This window comes from Anolis sagrei, chromosome X, assembly GCF_037176765.1.
Source record: "Anolis sagrei isolate rAnoSag1 chromosome X, rAnoSag1.mat, whole genome shotgun sequence".
NCBI classification, from domain to species: Eukaryota; Metazoa; Chordata; class Lepidosauria; order Squamata; family Dactyloidae; genus Anolis; species Anolis sagrei.
This window is the reverse complement of record NC_090034.1, coordinates 16,913,606-16,930,732: the sequence shown is the minus strand read 5'-3', so window position 1 is coordinate 16,930,732 and position 17,127 is coordinate 16,913,606. Positions and strand designations below refer to the sequence as shown.

The 17,127-nt window shown below is 43.0% G+C and overlaps 1 protein-coding gene across 1 annotated transcript; it reads left to right on the top strand.

Annotated features, from left to right (window-relative positions):
• Positions 1 to 2,754: 2,754 nt before the first annotated feature.
• On the top strand, positions 2,755 to 13,199 carry EEF2KMT (eukaryotic elongation factor 2 lysine methyltransferase). The gene is made up of 8 exons (XM_060786613.2): positions 2,755 to 3,101; positions 5,706 to 5,768; positions 6,075 to 6,155; positions 8,092 to 8,193; positions 8,772 to 8,905; positions 9,028 to 9,329; positions 11,774 to 11,923; positions 12,156 to 13,199. Exons 1-8 carry the CDS (start codon positions 2,937 to 2,939, stop codon positions 12,254 to 12,256), a joined length of 1,098 nt encoding a protein of 365 aa, XP_060642596.2. The 5' UTR covers positions 2,755 to 2,936; the 3' UTR covers positions 12,257 to 13,199.
• The last annotated feature ends 3,928 nt before the right edge of the window (positions 13,200 to 17,127 follow it).

The following is a 17,127-nucleotide window of genomic DNA, read 5'->3' as shown; positions in this document are numbered from 1 at the left end:
GCTATTGAGAGATGGGAGTCCTTTTGTGAATTTTTGAAAGACCGTCCCTTGTACAGCTAACAATTCCAACCAAATCCCAGCTCCTGTGTCACTTTCTAGGAATGCTTGCTAAGGCGACCATGACAATAGATGGATGTGTGGACCACTTTCTAATTTGAGTGTTGGACATCGGGGGGGGGGGGTGTTCAAATAAACAGCAAATAGCAAACAACTTTGTCTGCATGTAATGATTGACTCAGTGTTTACAAGGTGCAACGTAAACTCAACAAAAACGTTTTCTGATCCACTTCCCATGGTCTCCTGCTCTGAAGTTGGGAGAACATAAACAGGTTTGGGGTGCTGTGAGTTTTCCACATTCCAAAAGCATTCTCTCCTGACATTTCACCCATATCTATGGCAGGCATCCTCGGAGCTTGTGAGGTCTGTTGGAAACTAGGCAAGTGGTGTTTATAAGCTGTGGAGTAATGCCCAGAGTGAGAGAAAGAACTCTTGTCTGTGGGAGACAAGTGTGAATGTTGCAATTGGCCACCTTGATTATTTCTTTATTTACATCATTTTTATCCCGCCCATAACAGCCTGAAGGCGACTCAGGGCGTACAAGTCAGCAACAATTAGATGCCATATGTAAAAATACATACATCGATAAAAAGCAAAAAAAATCACAATACATTTAAAAACCATAAAACAATAAATTATAAAAATTATAAAAACTGTGTCTTCTTGTTCAAATCCTCAACCGTTCCATCGTCTTAGCCATTCCTAGTTCATTTTCCGATTGGAGTTTTTCTGGTCATTCTGTGGTTCCAAACGCTTGCTCAAAGAGCCAGGTTTTCACTCTTTTTTGGAAGGTCAGGGGAGGGCAATCTAATACCCCTAGGCAGGAGAGTTCCACAGCCGAGGGGCCACCACAGAGAAGGCCTTGTCTCTCATCCCTGCCAGACGTGCTTGTGAAGCAGGGGGATCGAGAGCAGGGCCTCCTCAGAAGACCTCAAGTTCCTGGAAGATTCATAGAGAGATATGTGTTCAAATAGATAAACTAGGCCCGAACTGTTTAGGGCTTTATAAGCCAGCACTTTGAATTGTGCCCGGTAGCAAATTGGCAGCCAGTGGAGCTGACACAACAGCGGAGTTGTATGCATTGAATGGCCTTTCACCTCCCAACAAAGGATTCCCCCAGGCAGGAAGCAGCCAGGCTTTGAAGCTGCAAGTCCAGAGTTGGATGAAGTACTTTGGCTACATCATGAGAAGAAAGGAGAGCTTAGAGAAGACAATGATGCTGGGGAAAATGGAAGGAAAAAGGAAGAGGGGCTGACCAAGGGCAAAATGGATGGATGGCATCCTTGAAGTGACTGGCTTGACCTTGACGGAGCTGGGGGTGGTGACGGCCGACAGGGAGCTCTGGCATGGCCTGGTCCAGGAGGTCACGAAGAGTCTGAAACGACTGAACAACTGAACAACAAAGAGCTAGATCAAATTCATTAGGAAGGTGATATAATGACTAGGTTCTTGTGGGTTTTTTCGGGCTATAGGGCCATGTTCTAGAGGCATTTCTCCTGACGTTTCGCCTGCATCTATGGCAAGTATCCTCAGAGGTAGTGAGGTCTGTTGGAATTAGGACAATGGGTTTATATATCTGTGGAATGGCTGGGGTGGGGCAAAGAGCTCTTCTCTGCTGGAGCTAGGTGTGAATGTTTCAACTGACCACCTTCATTAGCATTTGAAGGCCTGGCTGAACCTGGGAAAATCTTTTGTTGAGAGGTGTTAAGAAGTGCCTGGTTGTTTCCTCTCTGCTGTTTTGCTGTTGTAATTTTAGAGTTTTTTTAATACTGGTAGCCAGATTTTGTTCATTTTCATGGTCTCCTCCTTTCTGTTGAAATTGTCCACATGCTTGTGGATTTCAATGGCTTCTCTGTGTAGTCTGACATGGTGGTTGTTGGTGTGGTCCAGCATTTCTGTGTTCTCAAATAATATGCTGTGTCCAGGCTGGTTCATCAGGTGCTCTGCTATGGCTGACTTCTCTGGTTGAAGTAGTCTGCAGTGTCTTCCATGTTCCTTGATTGGTGTTTGGGCAATGCTGCTGCGTTTGGTGGTCCCTTTGTAGACTTGTCCACAGCTGCATGGTACACGATAGACTCCTGCAGAGGTGAGATGATCCCTCTTGTCCTTTGCTGAACGTAGCATTTGTTGGATTTTCTTGGTGGGTTTGTAGATGGTTTGTATGTTGTGTTTCCTCATCAGCTTCCCTATGTGGTCAGTGGTTCCCTTGATGTTTGGCAGGAACACTTTTCCTCTGGGTGGATCTTCATCTTTACTCTTGTGGCTTGTTCTTGGTCTTGCAGCTCTTCTGATGTCTGAGGTGGAGTATCCTAATTCCAACAGACCTCACTACCTCTGAAGATGCTTGCCATAGATGCAGGTGAAACATCAGGAGAAATGCCTCTAGAACATGGCCCTATAGCCCGAAAAAACCCACAAGAACCTAGTGATTCCAGCCATGAAAGCCTTCGACAATACACTGATATAATGCATTTTGCAAGGGCATAATATGGCACTGTAGATCCACCCTTAGCCCCATCTGCCCTGCCATTATAATGCAGATTGAACTGCATTATATGGTCAGTAGAGACTCACCTAATGCCTGTTGAACTCCATGGAGTTGGATTATCCATGGCTACGGATTTGAACGGTAGAGGGAGCAGGAGCTCAGCTTTCGCTTTGGTGCCAAAACTACATTCCTTTCTCTATGGTGGAATGATACACCCACATGGTGAAGAGAAGCCCCCTTCCCATTGGCTTGGCTTTTTTGCCCGGGTCAAAGGAAAACCCCAGGGCGCTCTGCACATGCCCCGAAGCCCCTTGGACTGGGTGCCAAAAGGGGCAGGAGCCCTTGCGTTTGGCCACGCCGCTTGGTGGCAACGTAATCGTTGGGCTGGGCAATGCAAGGAGGCGGTGCGAGGCAGGAAGCACCTCGGATGGAGGAGCAGCCCAAGGGGCCCGAGCCACACGAGGAAGAGGAAGAGGAAGCTGGGATCGGGAAGCTGGCGTTCCGTTTCCAGCGGGGCTTCCTCGCCGCCCAGCGCCTTCCCCACTTCCCTTGGGCAGTGAGTGCGCCACAGCCATGCGCTTTTACGCACAGAGGGGGAGTGGGATGGGGACACTGGGGAGGGCGGGGCTTGGGGGCTTGGGGGCGGGGCTTGGGAAGAGGGATGACTTGGGGGGGGGGGGGTCTTAGGGTTTGTCCTCATCATCCCTTTCCAGCTACAGAAGCCAGTCAAGTCTCCCAATCCTGTCCTAGGCGCATTTCCCCAAAAGAGTGCCAATCTTGTGTTGTCCAGCGTCCAAGGTTTTCATGGCCGGAATTGCTGTGAGTTTTCAGTGCCCTATGATCATGTTCCAAACAAAGAATGCCCCCAGACAACAACAGCCAGGCTTTGCAGATGCCAGGCTACTCAATGCTAATCAAACTTGCTAATTGCAAGATTCACACTTGCTTCAAATACACAAGAGTTCAATGTATTGTCGAAGGCTTTCACGGACGGCATCAGTGGGTCGTTGTAGGTTTTTTGGGCTATATCGCCATGATCTAGAACAGTGTTTCTCAACCTGGGGGTCGGGACCCCTGAGGGGGTCGCGAGGGGGTATCAGAAGGGTCGCCAAAGACCATAAGAAAACACAGTATTTTCTGATGGTCATGGGGATTCCATGTGGGAAGTTTGAGCCAATTCTATGGTTGGTGGAGTTCAGAATGTTCTTTGATTGTAATGAACTATAAATCCCAGCAACTACAACTCCCAAATTACAAAATCAATCCTCCCCCAACCCCACTAGCATTCACATTTGGGTGTATTGGGTATTTGTGCCCAGTTTGGTCCAGTGAATGAAAATGCATCCTGCATATCAGATATTTACATTATGATTTTTAACAGTAGTAAAATGACTGTTATGAAGTAGCAACAAAAACAATATTATGGTTGGGGGTCACCACAACATGGGGGACTGTATTAAGGGGTCACGCCATTAGGAAGGTTGAGAACCACTGATCTAGAAGCATTCTCTCTTGACGTTTCGCCTGCATCTATGGCAGGCATCCTCAGAGGTTTTGAGGTCACAACATCAGGAGAGAATGCTGCGGGAACATGGCCATATAGCCCGAAAAACCTACAAAGACCCAAACAAGAGTTCTTTCTCCCACCCTGGACATTATTCCACAGATAGATACACACACACTCACACATCCCACTTACCTCATTTCCAACAGACCTCTGAACTATGGATGCCAACCAGAGATGCAGGCAAAACGTCAGGAGAGAATGCTGTGGGAACATGGCCATATCCCGAAAAATCTACAACAACCCCAACAAGAGTTCTTTCTCCCATCCTGGACATTATTCCACAGATACACACTCACACCCCACTTACCTCATTTCCAACAGACCTCTGATAAACCTCTAAAGATGTGGAGACCAAAATCCACTGATTGTGGTAATGTGAAAATAACTAGAATAACTCAATGAATATATTACAAATACACATATCAAAAAGCCAGGACTGTCACATTCACATTAAGTAGAAACAACTGGTTCTTCTCTTGAAGTGTAAAACTGGTCTCCACAGTTTTAGGGGAACCCATTTTTATTTTTGGTAAACCTCTAAAGATGCCAGCCACAGATGCAGGTGAAACATCAGGAGAGAATGCTGCAGGGACATGGTCATACAGCCCGAAAAACTCACAGCAATCCAGGACCAATCTTCCAAGGATGTATACTAGACCTCCTCTTTTCTGGCTATCCAAAATGTGACAGCTTCAATGTAGGGATATTGCAGGCATGGGCAAACTTTGGCCCTCCAGATGTTTTTGACTCCAACTCCCAGAAAAAGTTCTGGGTTGTGGTAGTTGAAGTCCAAAACATCTGGAGGGCCAAAGTTTGTTCATACCTGGCATAACCACATATGTGTTCTTAGCGGTTACAGGGAACTTACTGTACCTAACAAACACATGGAAATGTTTCCTGCTGCCAGTTTAACATCTACGAGCCAGTTCAAAACAGTTGTGCATTTTTTGCATGCAAATTGGTTCCAGCTCCTCTGCCTTGGTTCAAGCCCAGGTTCATTGCGCCCATGGGTAGACGGCCTAATGATGGATTAAGGATAGTGTTTCCATATTAAGCCTTTACTCCAGAAAAAGGGATTATCTGGTGTATCTTGCAGACAGTGTTAGCTCTGGGAGAAGTGCCAAGAAAGGTCGTGGACGATTTGCCCTCAGAGATGGCTGGGATATTAAAGAGTTCTGGGTTGCAGTATATCAGAATTGGTAAAATATAGAGGCTATCCCAGGCATGGGCTGACTTGGGCCCTCCAGGTGTTTTGGACTCCAACTCCCACCATTCCTAACAGCCTCAGGCCCCTTCCTTTAAGCTTAAGCGGCTGAGGGGGAAAAGGAAATGGCCTGAGACTGTTAGGAATGGTGGGAGTTGAAGTCCAAAACACCTGGAGAGCCCAAGTTGGCACATGACTGGGCTGTCTCTTGAAGGCAAGGCATAGGCCCTTGTGACACAAGGGTGCCAAATTCCATGGAGTCTAATTAAAGTCCCATTCCAGTGGGGCTGAAAAGCCACTCCAGGAATTGGATTCCCTTAAAGCAACTATCTGGGTGCTGAAATTGTGTGAAGAGTATTGTTCAGATCATTGTGTGTCTTGTCTTCTAGGATCTGGAAAAGACGCTGAAGACTTCAAAGGATTCCTCGTCGCTGCTGACTATATTGCAGGAGGCAAGTTATTTCTTGCATTATTTCATTCTCAGTCTGCAACAATCCACACAAAAAATATTTGGAGGGGATTAAGATTTTTGACTGAAGTATCTCATTGCATAAGAAAGCCCAATTTGCCAATGAAAATTGCACATTTTAGTCCTGTCATGCACGCTGGTAGTGGCTGATGGGACCAATGAAATCTAGAGGACCACATGGTCCCCTCTCAGGCCTAGAGCTTAATTGGATTTGATGTTGCTGATGTTCTCCTTGGCGATCTCATTCTGCAATATTAATTTCTTGTCCCAACGTCTTTAATAATTTCAGACTGTTCTTCATCCTCTCTGCTTGAAGTACCCTCCGTCGGTCAAGTACAGAAGATGCTTCTTATCAGAGCTCATTAAAAAGGTAGGATTGTGCTTAGCTCTGCCCTTTGTGGTCTAACCATCTCCAGAATAGACTACTGCAATGTGTTCTTTTGGGGCTCTCCCTTGAAAGAAATACAGGATCTGTCCTGCATTCAAAATGCAGTTGCCTGACCTCAGAGTAGCTCCATCCCATGAAATCCCTAGTTTTGTAGTTTTGAGAGGGACTTCAAAAAATTTCAAGGCAGTAGACTAAAATTCTCCAGCAGTAGATTCTTAACCGTTTGCCGGACAACAGCTCCTCAGATTCCATTACTATTATTATTATTATTATTATTATTATTATTATTATTATTATTTGACCAGTAATATGACTATTTCAAAATACAACATGAATAAAAGACAAGGTGAAAAGGAGAAGACAGCAGCTGACCTTCTATTGACAGTCAGAATCTTATTTTCCTGGTTCTTCTTTCAGGAAATGTGCTCTTTTCTTGATAGCTTTCAGAATAAAAAGGCTTACTCTGATTATAGTGGATCTTTCCTGTCCTTGCAATTACAATTCCATTCCAATTAAAGTGACATAAAATTGTTGTAATTGTACAGCATGGATTTATTTGTTTATTTTTTAACATTTCAGAAGCAAACCGAGAATACAGTTATAATGTATTTACAAACTACAAAGTTAAAAACTTGACATTGTACTAAATTTCCTTTGACCAGAAGCTGGCCACTTGGAGTGCCTCTGGTGTCGTTGTAAGGAGGTCCTCCATTGTGCATGTGGCAGGGCTCAGGCTGCATTGTAGTAAGAGGCCTGTGGTTTGCTTATCTCCACAGTAGCATGTCGTGGATTCCACTTTGTAGCCCCATTTCTTAAGATTGGCTCTGCATCTCGTGGCGTCAGAGCAAAGTCTGTTCACCATCTTCCAAGTCGCTTAGTTTTCCATGTGCCCAGGAAGGAGTCTGTCTACATCTGATATCAGGCACTGATTGAGGTTCTGGGTTTTAGCCTACCACTTTTTGACTCCCGCTTGCTGAGGTGTTCCTGCAAGTATATATGTAGATATTAGAAAGCTATTTCTTGATTTATGGCATTGGCTTGATACCTGAAATCTGAACAGAGGATGGGCTGGTGATGTCAATGCCTTGGTCCTTTCATTACTGGCTGCTACTTCCCGATGGATGTCAGGTGGTGCAATACTGGCTAAACAGTATAATTTCTCCAGTGATGTTGGGCATAAACATCCTGTGATAATGAGATATGTCTCATAAGATCCACATCCACTGTTTTAACATGGTAAGATGTATTGTATACTGGGCATTCATGTTCTGCAGCAGAGTAGCAAAATATAAGGGCAGATGTCTTCACTGTGTCTGGTTGTGATCCCCAGGTTGTGTCAGTCAGCTTTTGTATGATATTATTTCTAGCACCCATTATTTGCTTGATAGTCAAGCAGTGCTTTTTGTAAATCAGAGCATGGTCCAGAGTAACTCCTGCAATTATTATTATTATTATTATTATTATCATCATCATCATCATTATCATCATCATTATTATTTATATCTCCCCGAAGGGACTCAGGATGGATTCCAATCACAAAAAAGGCAAACATTCAATGCCTGAACATAACAACTAATAGACACGTAATAACAAAAATTAAAGTCCACAGCATAGAAAAACAAATTATAACTTAGCAAATTAGAATACAAATGCTCCAGTGGGACTCCTTCCCAGGTAATCCTCAGAGCTCGAGATGCTTGTCTGTTCTTAAGATGAAAAGCACACATCTGTGTTTTAGATGGATTAGGAATCAGCTGATTTTCAATGTAATAGGCAGTAAGAGCACCTAAAGCTTCAGAGAACTTTGGTTCAACCATTTCAAGGCCCCCTGCTTGAGCAGTGATGGCACAATCGTCAGCATAGTCAGCATACAGTGTGGATACATAGGCCACAAATTAACTCTGCCTCTTTTCCTTAGCATGAAGCTACAGGGGCTGAACCACTGGATCAAATCTACGAATCCCTTGGTGATGTCTTAAATGCCGAAGAAACTGCCCAGTTCTATAAAAGCTACTTACTGGTAAGGCCTTCTATATAATTTTTAATCTAGTGGGGGCACATCCTCTATGTGTCTTTTCATACCATTTTCTTCTGCCATCCACAAAATCATAATAAAGATGCAAGTATAGATGTTGGGAGATGTCTGTATCTTGCACTGCTACGTCTGCACTGCTACACTTCTTAATGCAAGCCCCCTACTCTCCTCCCCCCCCCCCAAAAAAAACTATTCGAGTTTCATTCCCCCAAAATAACTATTTCCAAATTGAGGGATTCCATGAAGAACCACAGTTATTTTCCTTTTACTGGATGCTCTGTGAAATGTCTGGATTTACTTGGGACATCCTAACAAGCAAACTTCTTACAGCACATCCAGCTAAAGGAAAATATCAGCAATCATCCTGCCAATCTTTCCTGGGGAAGTTGACAAAGGACTTGTAGAGATTTCTCAAAGAATGTTTGAATCAAATCTGTAACTAATATAACCCACAAACATTACTTCTGAAAATGTGGAGACTGGATGGCCATCTGTTGGGGGTGTTTTGGTGGTCATTCAGGATGGTTGCAGGTTGGACCTTAATCTGCCCATGTTTCTTGTAGCCCTCAGGAGAAGCCATTACACTGGGTGAGAGCGTGGCCATTATTTCTCAGGGAACCACTGGCCTCATGACGTGGGATGCTGGCCTTTACCTGGCGGAGTGGGCACTGGAGAATCCTGCCATTTTCACTAACAGGTGCATGCTGCATTCTGTCCAAAGCTTGGAAATACAGGATCAATGGGCAAGCCAACCTCATGCATTTGTTCATGTTCTTTCTCTTTCCTTTTTATTATTTTTTTATTTTAACTTATTTTTAGGAGTATTTTGGAGCTAGGAAGTGGGATAGGACTCACGGGGCTCGCCATTTGCAAAGCTTGCCACCCGAGCAAGTACACGTTTAGCGATCACCACCCCTGTGTTCTTCAGCAGCTTTTGGAAAATATCCATTTGAATGGTTTTGCCCCAGATGTTTGTGGCTGCAGTCCGGCAAAATGGGATACTCAAAAGGCAGAGCTGACAGGATTCAAGGGACCCAAAGTCTCTGTAACAGAACTTGACTGGAGCCTGGTTACAAAAGAAGAGCTTGTGGGGCTGTCGTCCGATGTCGTCATTGCCGCTGGTAATAATAATAATAATAACAACAACAACAACACTTTATTTATATTCTGCCCTTCTCACCCCAAAGGGGACTCAGGGCGGATCACAGCACACACACACACACACGGCAAACATTCAATGCCGCTTTTGTATAGACAGTACACAGAAAGACAGAACTTAGTGTCCTTCCTTTTTGGTCACCCAGCATTTTCTGATCTTCTTTCTTTATGGCATCATAAAACACTTCCCCCACTTTTAGCGGTACCTAATTTTTCTAATTATAGCTAAAGCTGCTTTCGAATTGCTTAGGTAAACAGTGAGCAGGGCTGACAGTCGACCGCTCATGCCGACCCGGGGCTTCGAACTTGAAAACTTCAGTTGACAGATCTTCTAGTTGCTGGTGATTTATCAGCGGTGCTAAACCTCCAGCCCCCTTTGATGGTAAAATGCTTCTTACATTTCACAGTTGAAAACAGGAGCATCTCTGGCCAGACAATGTCAAATGCTTGATCAGAAATACTAAAATGTGTTAATGAAGTAGTAAGCACAAGTTGGAGAATGGTTGTGAGAGTCACATGCATTCACCCGTGCCTGTAAACATAATCCCATAGCATAAAGTCAGCTTACAACATTGTAGCTTTTTGGGGGGGGGGGGGGGTGGCAATCATAATATTTTTGAAAAGGAAAAATAATGTTATATCCTTTTGGCAAATGTGAACATCTGGAGACCACCTTTTGAAAACAACTACTCATGAAAAAAACATGACCTTGTTAGAAGCCAACCCTTTGAACAAGTGATATTCACAAGCATTCATGTAATGGCACACAGGTAACTCAGCTGTCAAACCGATGAACCATGTCTTTGAACTGCCAGAGACAAAGACATGCCACTGCACAAAAAAACATATATTTGGCTAGCAGAGTTTTAAAAATGTTTATTTGAAGTTGAAATTGCCCAAAACATATACTCTCCCTTGATAATATGTTTTTAATGGTTTTATAACATTAGGTTGAATGTTTTTAACTGTACTTTTATGAATGTATGGCATCAAATTCTGCTAATTCTGTAAGCCGCCTTGAGTCGCCATAAGGCTGAGAAACGCGGGCTACAAATACTATAAATAAATAAATAAATAAATAAACATCTTAGTTTAAAATATTCCCTCAGAGTTTTAAAAAAACCAAAATCTTCTTTAAAAAATTACATATCTTGTTTGCTCATAAACATCCTGTATTAATTCAGCATACAGGCACATCTCTTATCAACGTTCAGTTATAGATAGGATGTAGTCTCTCTGTGTTGAGAACAAATGGTATCCTTCTTAATCAATAGTCCATAGTCCAGATAAGTATACATCTTATGAAAGTCCAAACTGTATAATTATACTTACTCATTCTCAAAGCAAACATACAGTAAACTGTTCTTGCCTAAGTCCAAATGACATCTGCTTCCATTGCAGTCCAAAAACATACTTATTCCACTGAAGTCCAAAACATATCTGTTAACAAAATGTAATCTTGAGTCTGAACATGCTCAGTACAATCACCTCTCTGTAGCCCCTCCCTCACCAGAGAGGTCAATCAAACTGGCAAATCAACATATACATACAGTACAGGGTAGCAAATATATACATTAACAAACAAATAGTGAAAGCTTGGAAGGTTGCTATTTCCAACAGTAGCTGTTGGATAGGTTGGCAACTTAGGTCTCAATTTGTTTTGGGCGTTGCTTCTTGTTGATGCATGCTCTCATGTCGTTTCTAACTTATAGCAACTCTAAGATGAGTCGTGGGTTTTCTGGGGCTGAAAGAGTGTTACTTACTCAGTGTCATCCAATGGGTTTCCATATCACAAAAGAGAATCAAAGCCTGCACTTAAATCCAGTGCTCAAACCACTGCACATGCTCTCTTCCCAGAAGTGGGGGGTTTTCCTTGGGATGTTGCAGCCTTTAAAGAATCACAACTGGAAGCATATATCTTACCTTTGCTTTGCACGTGCATTTTGTATGTCTGTTGCCAGTACAAACAATAATAGCAGTTGAGGTCTACCTGTCAGGATCACTGTATCAGCCTGGGACTGGCTGCTTTGGTTCTCTGCCATAAAGAAGGGAAGAGGGGGGAGGGAGGCTGGATACTGTTGGGAAAGGTAGTGTGGATAAGACATCTGTTTTGAGATGGAAATTGAAACTGCAGTTACCAGGCTGTGGGCACAGTGTTTGGCCACTAGGGAGCGGATGGGAGTTGGGGCTGGTATGTAGAAGAGGTTTGAGCAGGGAAACTTTAGAACGGTCTTTTTAGGATTGTGAAAAGAAGGACTAAATCACTTATCTCTAGTGTTTTATTGTTGTGAACTTGATTTTAACTCCAAGATCTTCCAGAGTCTGACATTACCAAAGTTGCCCAGGGTTTCTTGTCTTTTTAATTCTGTTATTTCTCCCATTCTTCCCTCTTGAACATCCCAAATAGATGTGGTCTATGATCCAGAGCTCATGCATGCCCTTATCAGAGTTCTGCAGAAACTTCCCAGTGGTCCTGATGGCAAAAAGGCCCCAGAAGTCTACATCGCTTTTACAATCCGAAATCCAGATACTTACCATTGCTTCCAAACCGAACTCGGTAAGTGGCATTGCAAGTCAGTTCAATATTGTTTCATTGTTCTGTGGCCATCATCAGGAATTGAGCTTTAAAGCCATTGCCCACCCCCCCATTACAAATCTGCCCCCTCCCATGGCATTTTCCTAAAGTCCTATGACTAAAGCGTCTATTGTACCATTGAGAAGTTGGGATAAAGAGCATTGTAGAAATATTCCCTGAATATAACAATTTTCTTCCCTCCCTCTCCTTGCAGATAAAGTTGGGATCAGATGGCAAGCTGTTCCTTGCTCACAGAAGAACATTTTCCCTTATGACCCTCATGCCAAGATAACTCTCTTGAGGTTATTTATTTAAAATTCATGTTTCACTCTGAATCATTTCAGCAAGATAAGCAGCTGCTGTAATTCATATCTGTTATCATTACGATATGCATTCCATCAGCATGTGTACATCTGTTGAAACTAAAGGGAACAACTTTACAACATTGTTAACTCATGCTGCCTCCTCCATTGCAAAACAGCCTGAAAGGGAAGAATGATCCATGGCAGGGGTTTCCTTGGCATCACAACCTGCAGGAGGAGATCCCTGTGGTAGGAAGGACAATGGCTGGTGATTGGACAGTTTAAAGAGTGAATCTGTTGCAGAGACACCCCTTGGGAGGGCACAGTCTAGGAGGAAATGATAATGTGGATATGCAGATGTGTCCCGGATTAACTTAAGTGTCCAATTCAGTGTGAAACAAAAGGGTGCAAGACCCAAAAAGACAAAGGTGAAGATGCCAAACAATCAACGGCTTGGCTGCCTGTATGGAGAATTAATGAATTCATATTTGCTGAGGCCCCTCTTCTGCAGGAGTGGCACACTTTCAGCCTCCAGTTGAATGAACAGACATCCTGTGTTTATCCTGGTGACAAAGAGGATATCTATTTGCACATACACACACACACACAAGTTTTGATATTTATTTGGCTTGGGAAACAGCTGGAAGAGTCCTTGCTGTGATTTCCCTTCCCAAGGGATTGTACAAACTGAGGGCATGAGAAGGTAGATGCCCTCTATATACATTTTGATACTTTCACTTGATACAGTTTAAACATGTTATACTTTTAGGAATTGACACAGTACATAAAAGATACAAGTTACACAAAAATCATTGTTGATACATTTTATTAAGAGGTTGGATATGATAGAGTTTTTAGGGTACATCTGCTAGATCAATTTTGGAACGTCTAGTCATCTGGACACTTCACAACTTTGGAGCCATGGAAAATGTTTTTAAAATAAAGGAAAAATCATATATATTGTGTAGAGTCGTTTAATGATCTATACATCTTTGTGTGTGAGGTGCCGTAGCTTGACAACAATGGCACATAACCACCACAGTCTCAACAGGTGTTTCAATTTGAAGTAAAGTCAGTGTCAGTATGCTGCAGTGTGGAGTCAGACTGTATTGAAACAATGTTCAGTAATGTATTAGATGGAAGAGAGTGTTAGTCTGCATGCAACAGAGAAAAGACTGAAACAATGCTTTAGAGAACTTACTGTTTAAACTCTCAACCAATAAGAAATGTACTTGTATGCTAAATACATGAAGTTTGGAAGTAAATCAACTATGTTACTTTTAATGAAGATTACCTATTTTTGGTCTCGTGAGGGCATTATTTAAAAGCAATATATTTTATGGGAGAATAGATATATTTTGGCAACTGAAATAATACTTTTATTGATCTACTATTGGTATGTCTTTGTGCCTAACAGTTCAGAAAGATAACTAGGTATATCAGTCTAACAACGGAGAAGCCTAATTTGCCTTACATGAATGCTAGTAGATATTTATCACCTAGGAAGAAGATTCACTCAAATGAATCATAGAATCAAAGAGTTGGAAGAGACCTCATGGGCCATCCAGTCCAACCCCATTCTGCCAAGAAGCAGGAATATTGCATTCAAATCACCCCTGACAGATGGCTATCCAGCCTCTGTTTAAAAGCTTCCAAAAAAGGAGCCCCCACCACACTCCGGGGCAGAGAGTTCCACTGCTGAATGGCTCTCACAGTCAGGAAGTTCTTCCTCATGTTCAGATGGAATCTCCTCTCTTGTAGTTTGAAGCCATTGTTCCGCGTCCTAGTCTCCAGGGAAGCAGAAAAAAGCTTGCTCCCTTCTCCCTGTGGCTTCCTCTCACATATTTATACATGGCTATCACATTCAGCCTTCTCTTCTTCAGGCTAAACATGCCCAGCTCCTTAAGCCACTCCTCATAGGGCTTGTTCTCCAGACCCTTGATCATTTTAGTCACCCTCCTCTGGACACATTCCAGCTTGTCAATATCTCTCTTGAATTATGGTGCCCAGAACTGGACACAATATTCCAGGTGTGGTCTAACCAAAGCGGAATAGAGGGGTAGCATTACTTCCCTGGACCTAGACACTATGCTCCTATTGATGCAGGCCAAAATCCCATTGGCTTTTTTTGCCGCCACATCACATTGTTGGCTCATGTTTAACTTGTTGTCCATGAGGACTCCCAAGATCATTTTCACACGTACTGCTCTCGAGCCAGGCATTGAAGTCTCATAGCCTCCCATCAGGGCCATACCCAGAAAAAAAGAGTTAAATGTTCACTCTTTTCAGAAAGATCATACTTTACAAAAGGGTTATGGTGATTCCAAATAGTGTGAATGCCAATTAATCCCCAAAAGGATCATGCTTCCAAAAGGCTATGGAGATGTCTGGTTTCCCAAAAGGTTAGGGTCTCTAAAAGGTCATGCCATTCCAAAATGTATGACTGGAGGGAACTGGGTGGCTTTGCTGGTCTCTTCCAACTCTGTGTTTCTATGATTCTGGGTTGAACCAGGCACAACCCCATTTTAAGGGAAGCTGTATCGTTTAGTTTGGAGATCCATGGAAACAAGGGGCTGCCTCTTGCCCTTAGGAATCCATTCTGCAGTCCTAATGAAAGGAGTCCCAAGGTGGCATGCTGATTCGGACACAGGGAAGAATGAGTGTCTTGCCTTGCCTTGCCTTGCCTGGCATTATGAGATCAAAGTCCTGGCAGTTCCAGAGGACTCTTGCTGGGTGTTCTTGCCTGCCTTTTGTGCAAACAAGGCAAGATGGAGTACCAGGTTGTCCCTTCTCTTTTCCCTTTGGGGACAAAGGAGGCCTGTGTGAAGCCCAAAGGGGAAAGAAAGCTACCTTGGCACAGAGGGGTAAAAGTGTCCTGTGCCATCAAGAGAAAACAGACTTTTCTGGCCTTTCTCCCCCAAGCCATTCTCCCTGGCAGAGAAGTCTCATAGTCTCCCATCAGGCCCATATCCAGAAAAAAATCTGGGAGGGGTTGAAACTTTTTCCCCCTGAGATGACTTTTCAGGTCTGTGTCTCCTGGTGTGTCATCTCAACAAGACCTAGAAATTACCATAATTGTGCAAAGGTTCTTCTTAAGTAATAGGTCCTGAATCAGTGTGTTGTTGAAGACTTTCATCGCTGGAATCACTGAGTTTCAGTAAGTTTTTCAGGCTATATGGCTATGTTCCAGAAGCATTCTCTCCTGACATTTCGCCCACATCTGTGGCAGGCATCCTCAGGCGTTGTGAGGTCTGTTGGAAACTAGGAAAATTGGGTTTATACTAGATCTGTGGAATATCCTAGCTGGGAGAAATAATTCTTGTCTGTTTGAAGTAGGTGTGAATGTTTCAACTGACCACCTTGATTAGCCAGACCTTGAAACTGCTAGGCCATTAAATGCTAATCAAGGTGGCCAAATGAAATGTTCACACCTAACTCCAACAGACAAGAGTTCTTTCTCCCACCCTGGACAGTCTACAAATATATAAACCCCATTTTCCTAGTTTCCAACAGACCTCACAACTTCTCAGGATGCCTGTCATAGATGTGGGCAAAACATCAGGAGAGAATGCTTCTAGAACAGAGCCATACAGCCTGAAAAACTTACAGCGACCTCCTGAATCATTGTTCCCTTTTTAAGTCAGGTTTTTTTTTCTGGCCACAAAGGACAATAGTTTCCAAAATTGGCAAAGTTTCTTTCTGTTTTCTTCTTCCTTATTTTTATGTCCCTTATCATGATGATAGGTTACATCTAAACATTTTCCACTGTGATGTCCATTGAAGACGTATTTTGCATTTTCCCATTGCACAAATGATTTAGCAAGCAATGCTCCAACATGCTGATGTGCACCTTAACCCCGAACTTCTCCAAACACCACACCGTACTTACAGAGCGCACCTTGTACATGAAATGAGTAGGCTAACTAAGGAAATCTGCTGAACCATTTGGGATGAAATCTTAGTTGCCTCTTCTTAGTTAATATCCCTTAGGTGGTATAAAGTTTAACAAGATTCAATTTGACAAGACGCCATAATAATGTATATCAGTTTTAAATGCTTATTTATGTTTATGTTTTAGTCATTGCTTATTATGTTCTGGAGTTCCTGGTGGCACACCGGATTAAAGTGCTGAGCTGCTGAACTTGCTGACTGCAAAGTTGGTGGTTCGAATTCAGGGAGTGGGGTGAGCTCCCGCTGTTAGCCCCAGCTTTAGCCAACCTAGCAGGTTGAAAACTTTGAAAAATGTGATTAGATCAATAGGTACTACTCCAGTGGGAAGGTAATGGCACTCCATACAGCCATGCCGGCCACATGACCTTGGAGCTGTCTACGGACAACACCAGCTCTTTGGCTTAGAAATAGAGATGAGTACCACCCCCAGAGTTGGACACAACTAGACTTAATGTCAAGGGGAAACATTTACCTTTACCTTTATTATGTTCTATATTTGTGGTTTGATTCTGCTCATTTTGTATTGTATTTTTAGCATGCTAGAAGCCACTTTGGGTCTCTCTGTGAGAGAAAAGCAGGATATAAATAACAATTTAGTATTATTAATATTATATTATTATCCACAGGAAACACTTAAGCAGCTGAAGGGGGAAATGAAAGGGCCCGAGGCTGGTTAGGAATTGTGGGAGTTGGAGTCCAAAACATCTAGAGGGCCCAACTTTGCCCATGCCTGTCTTAGGCTTTACCTCACAGTTGTGGATAGGCCAACTTGGTCACTTCCAGTATGTCAGCTATTGCTGCCATTGCAATGTAAATTGGTAGAAAGGAAGGTAATGATAGTGTGAATCATCACAATTTGGTTGTAATTGTGCTTTCAGTTCTGGAGGGTCTCTAAAATTTGCTTCTCATAGATCCACCAGTGGTGCAGTGGGT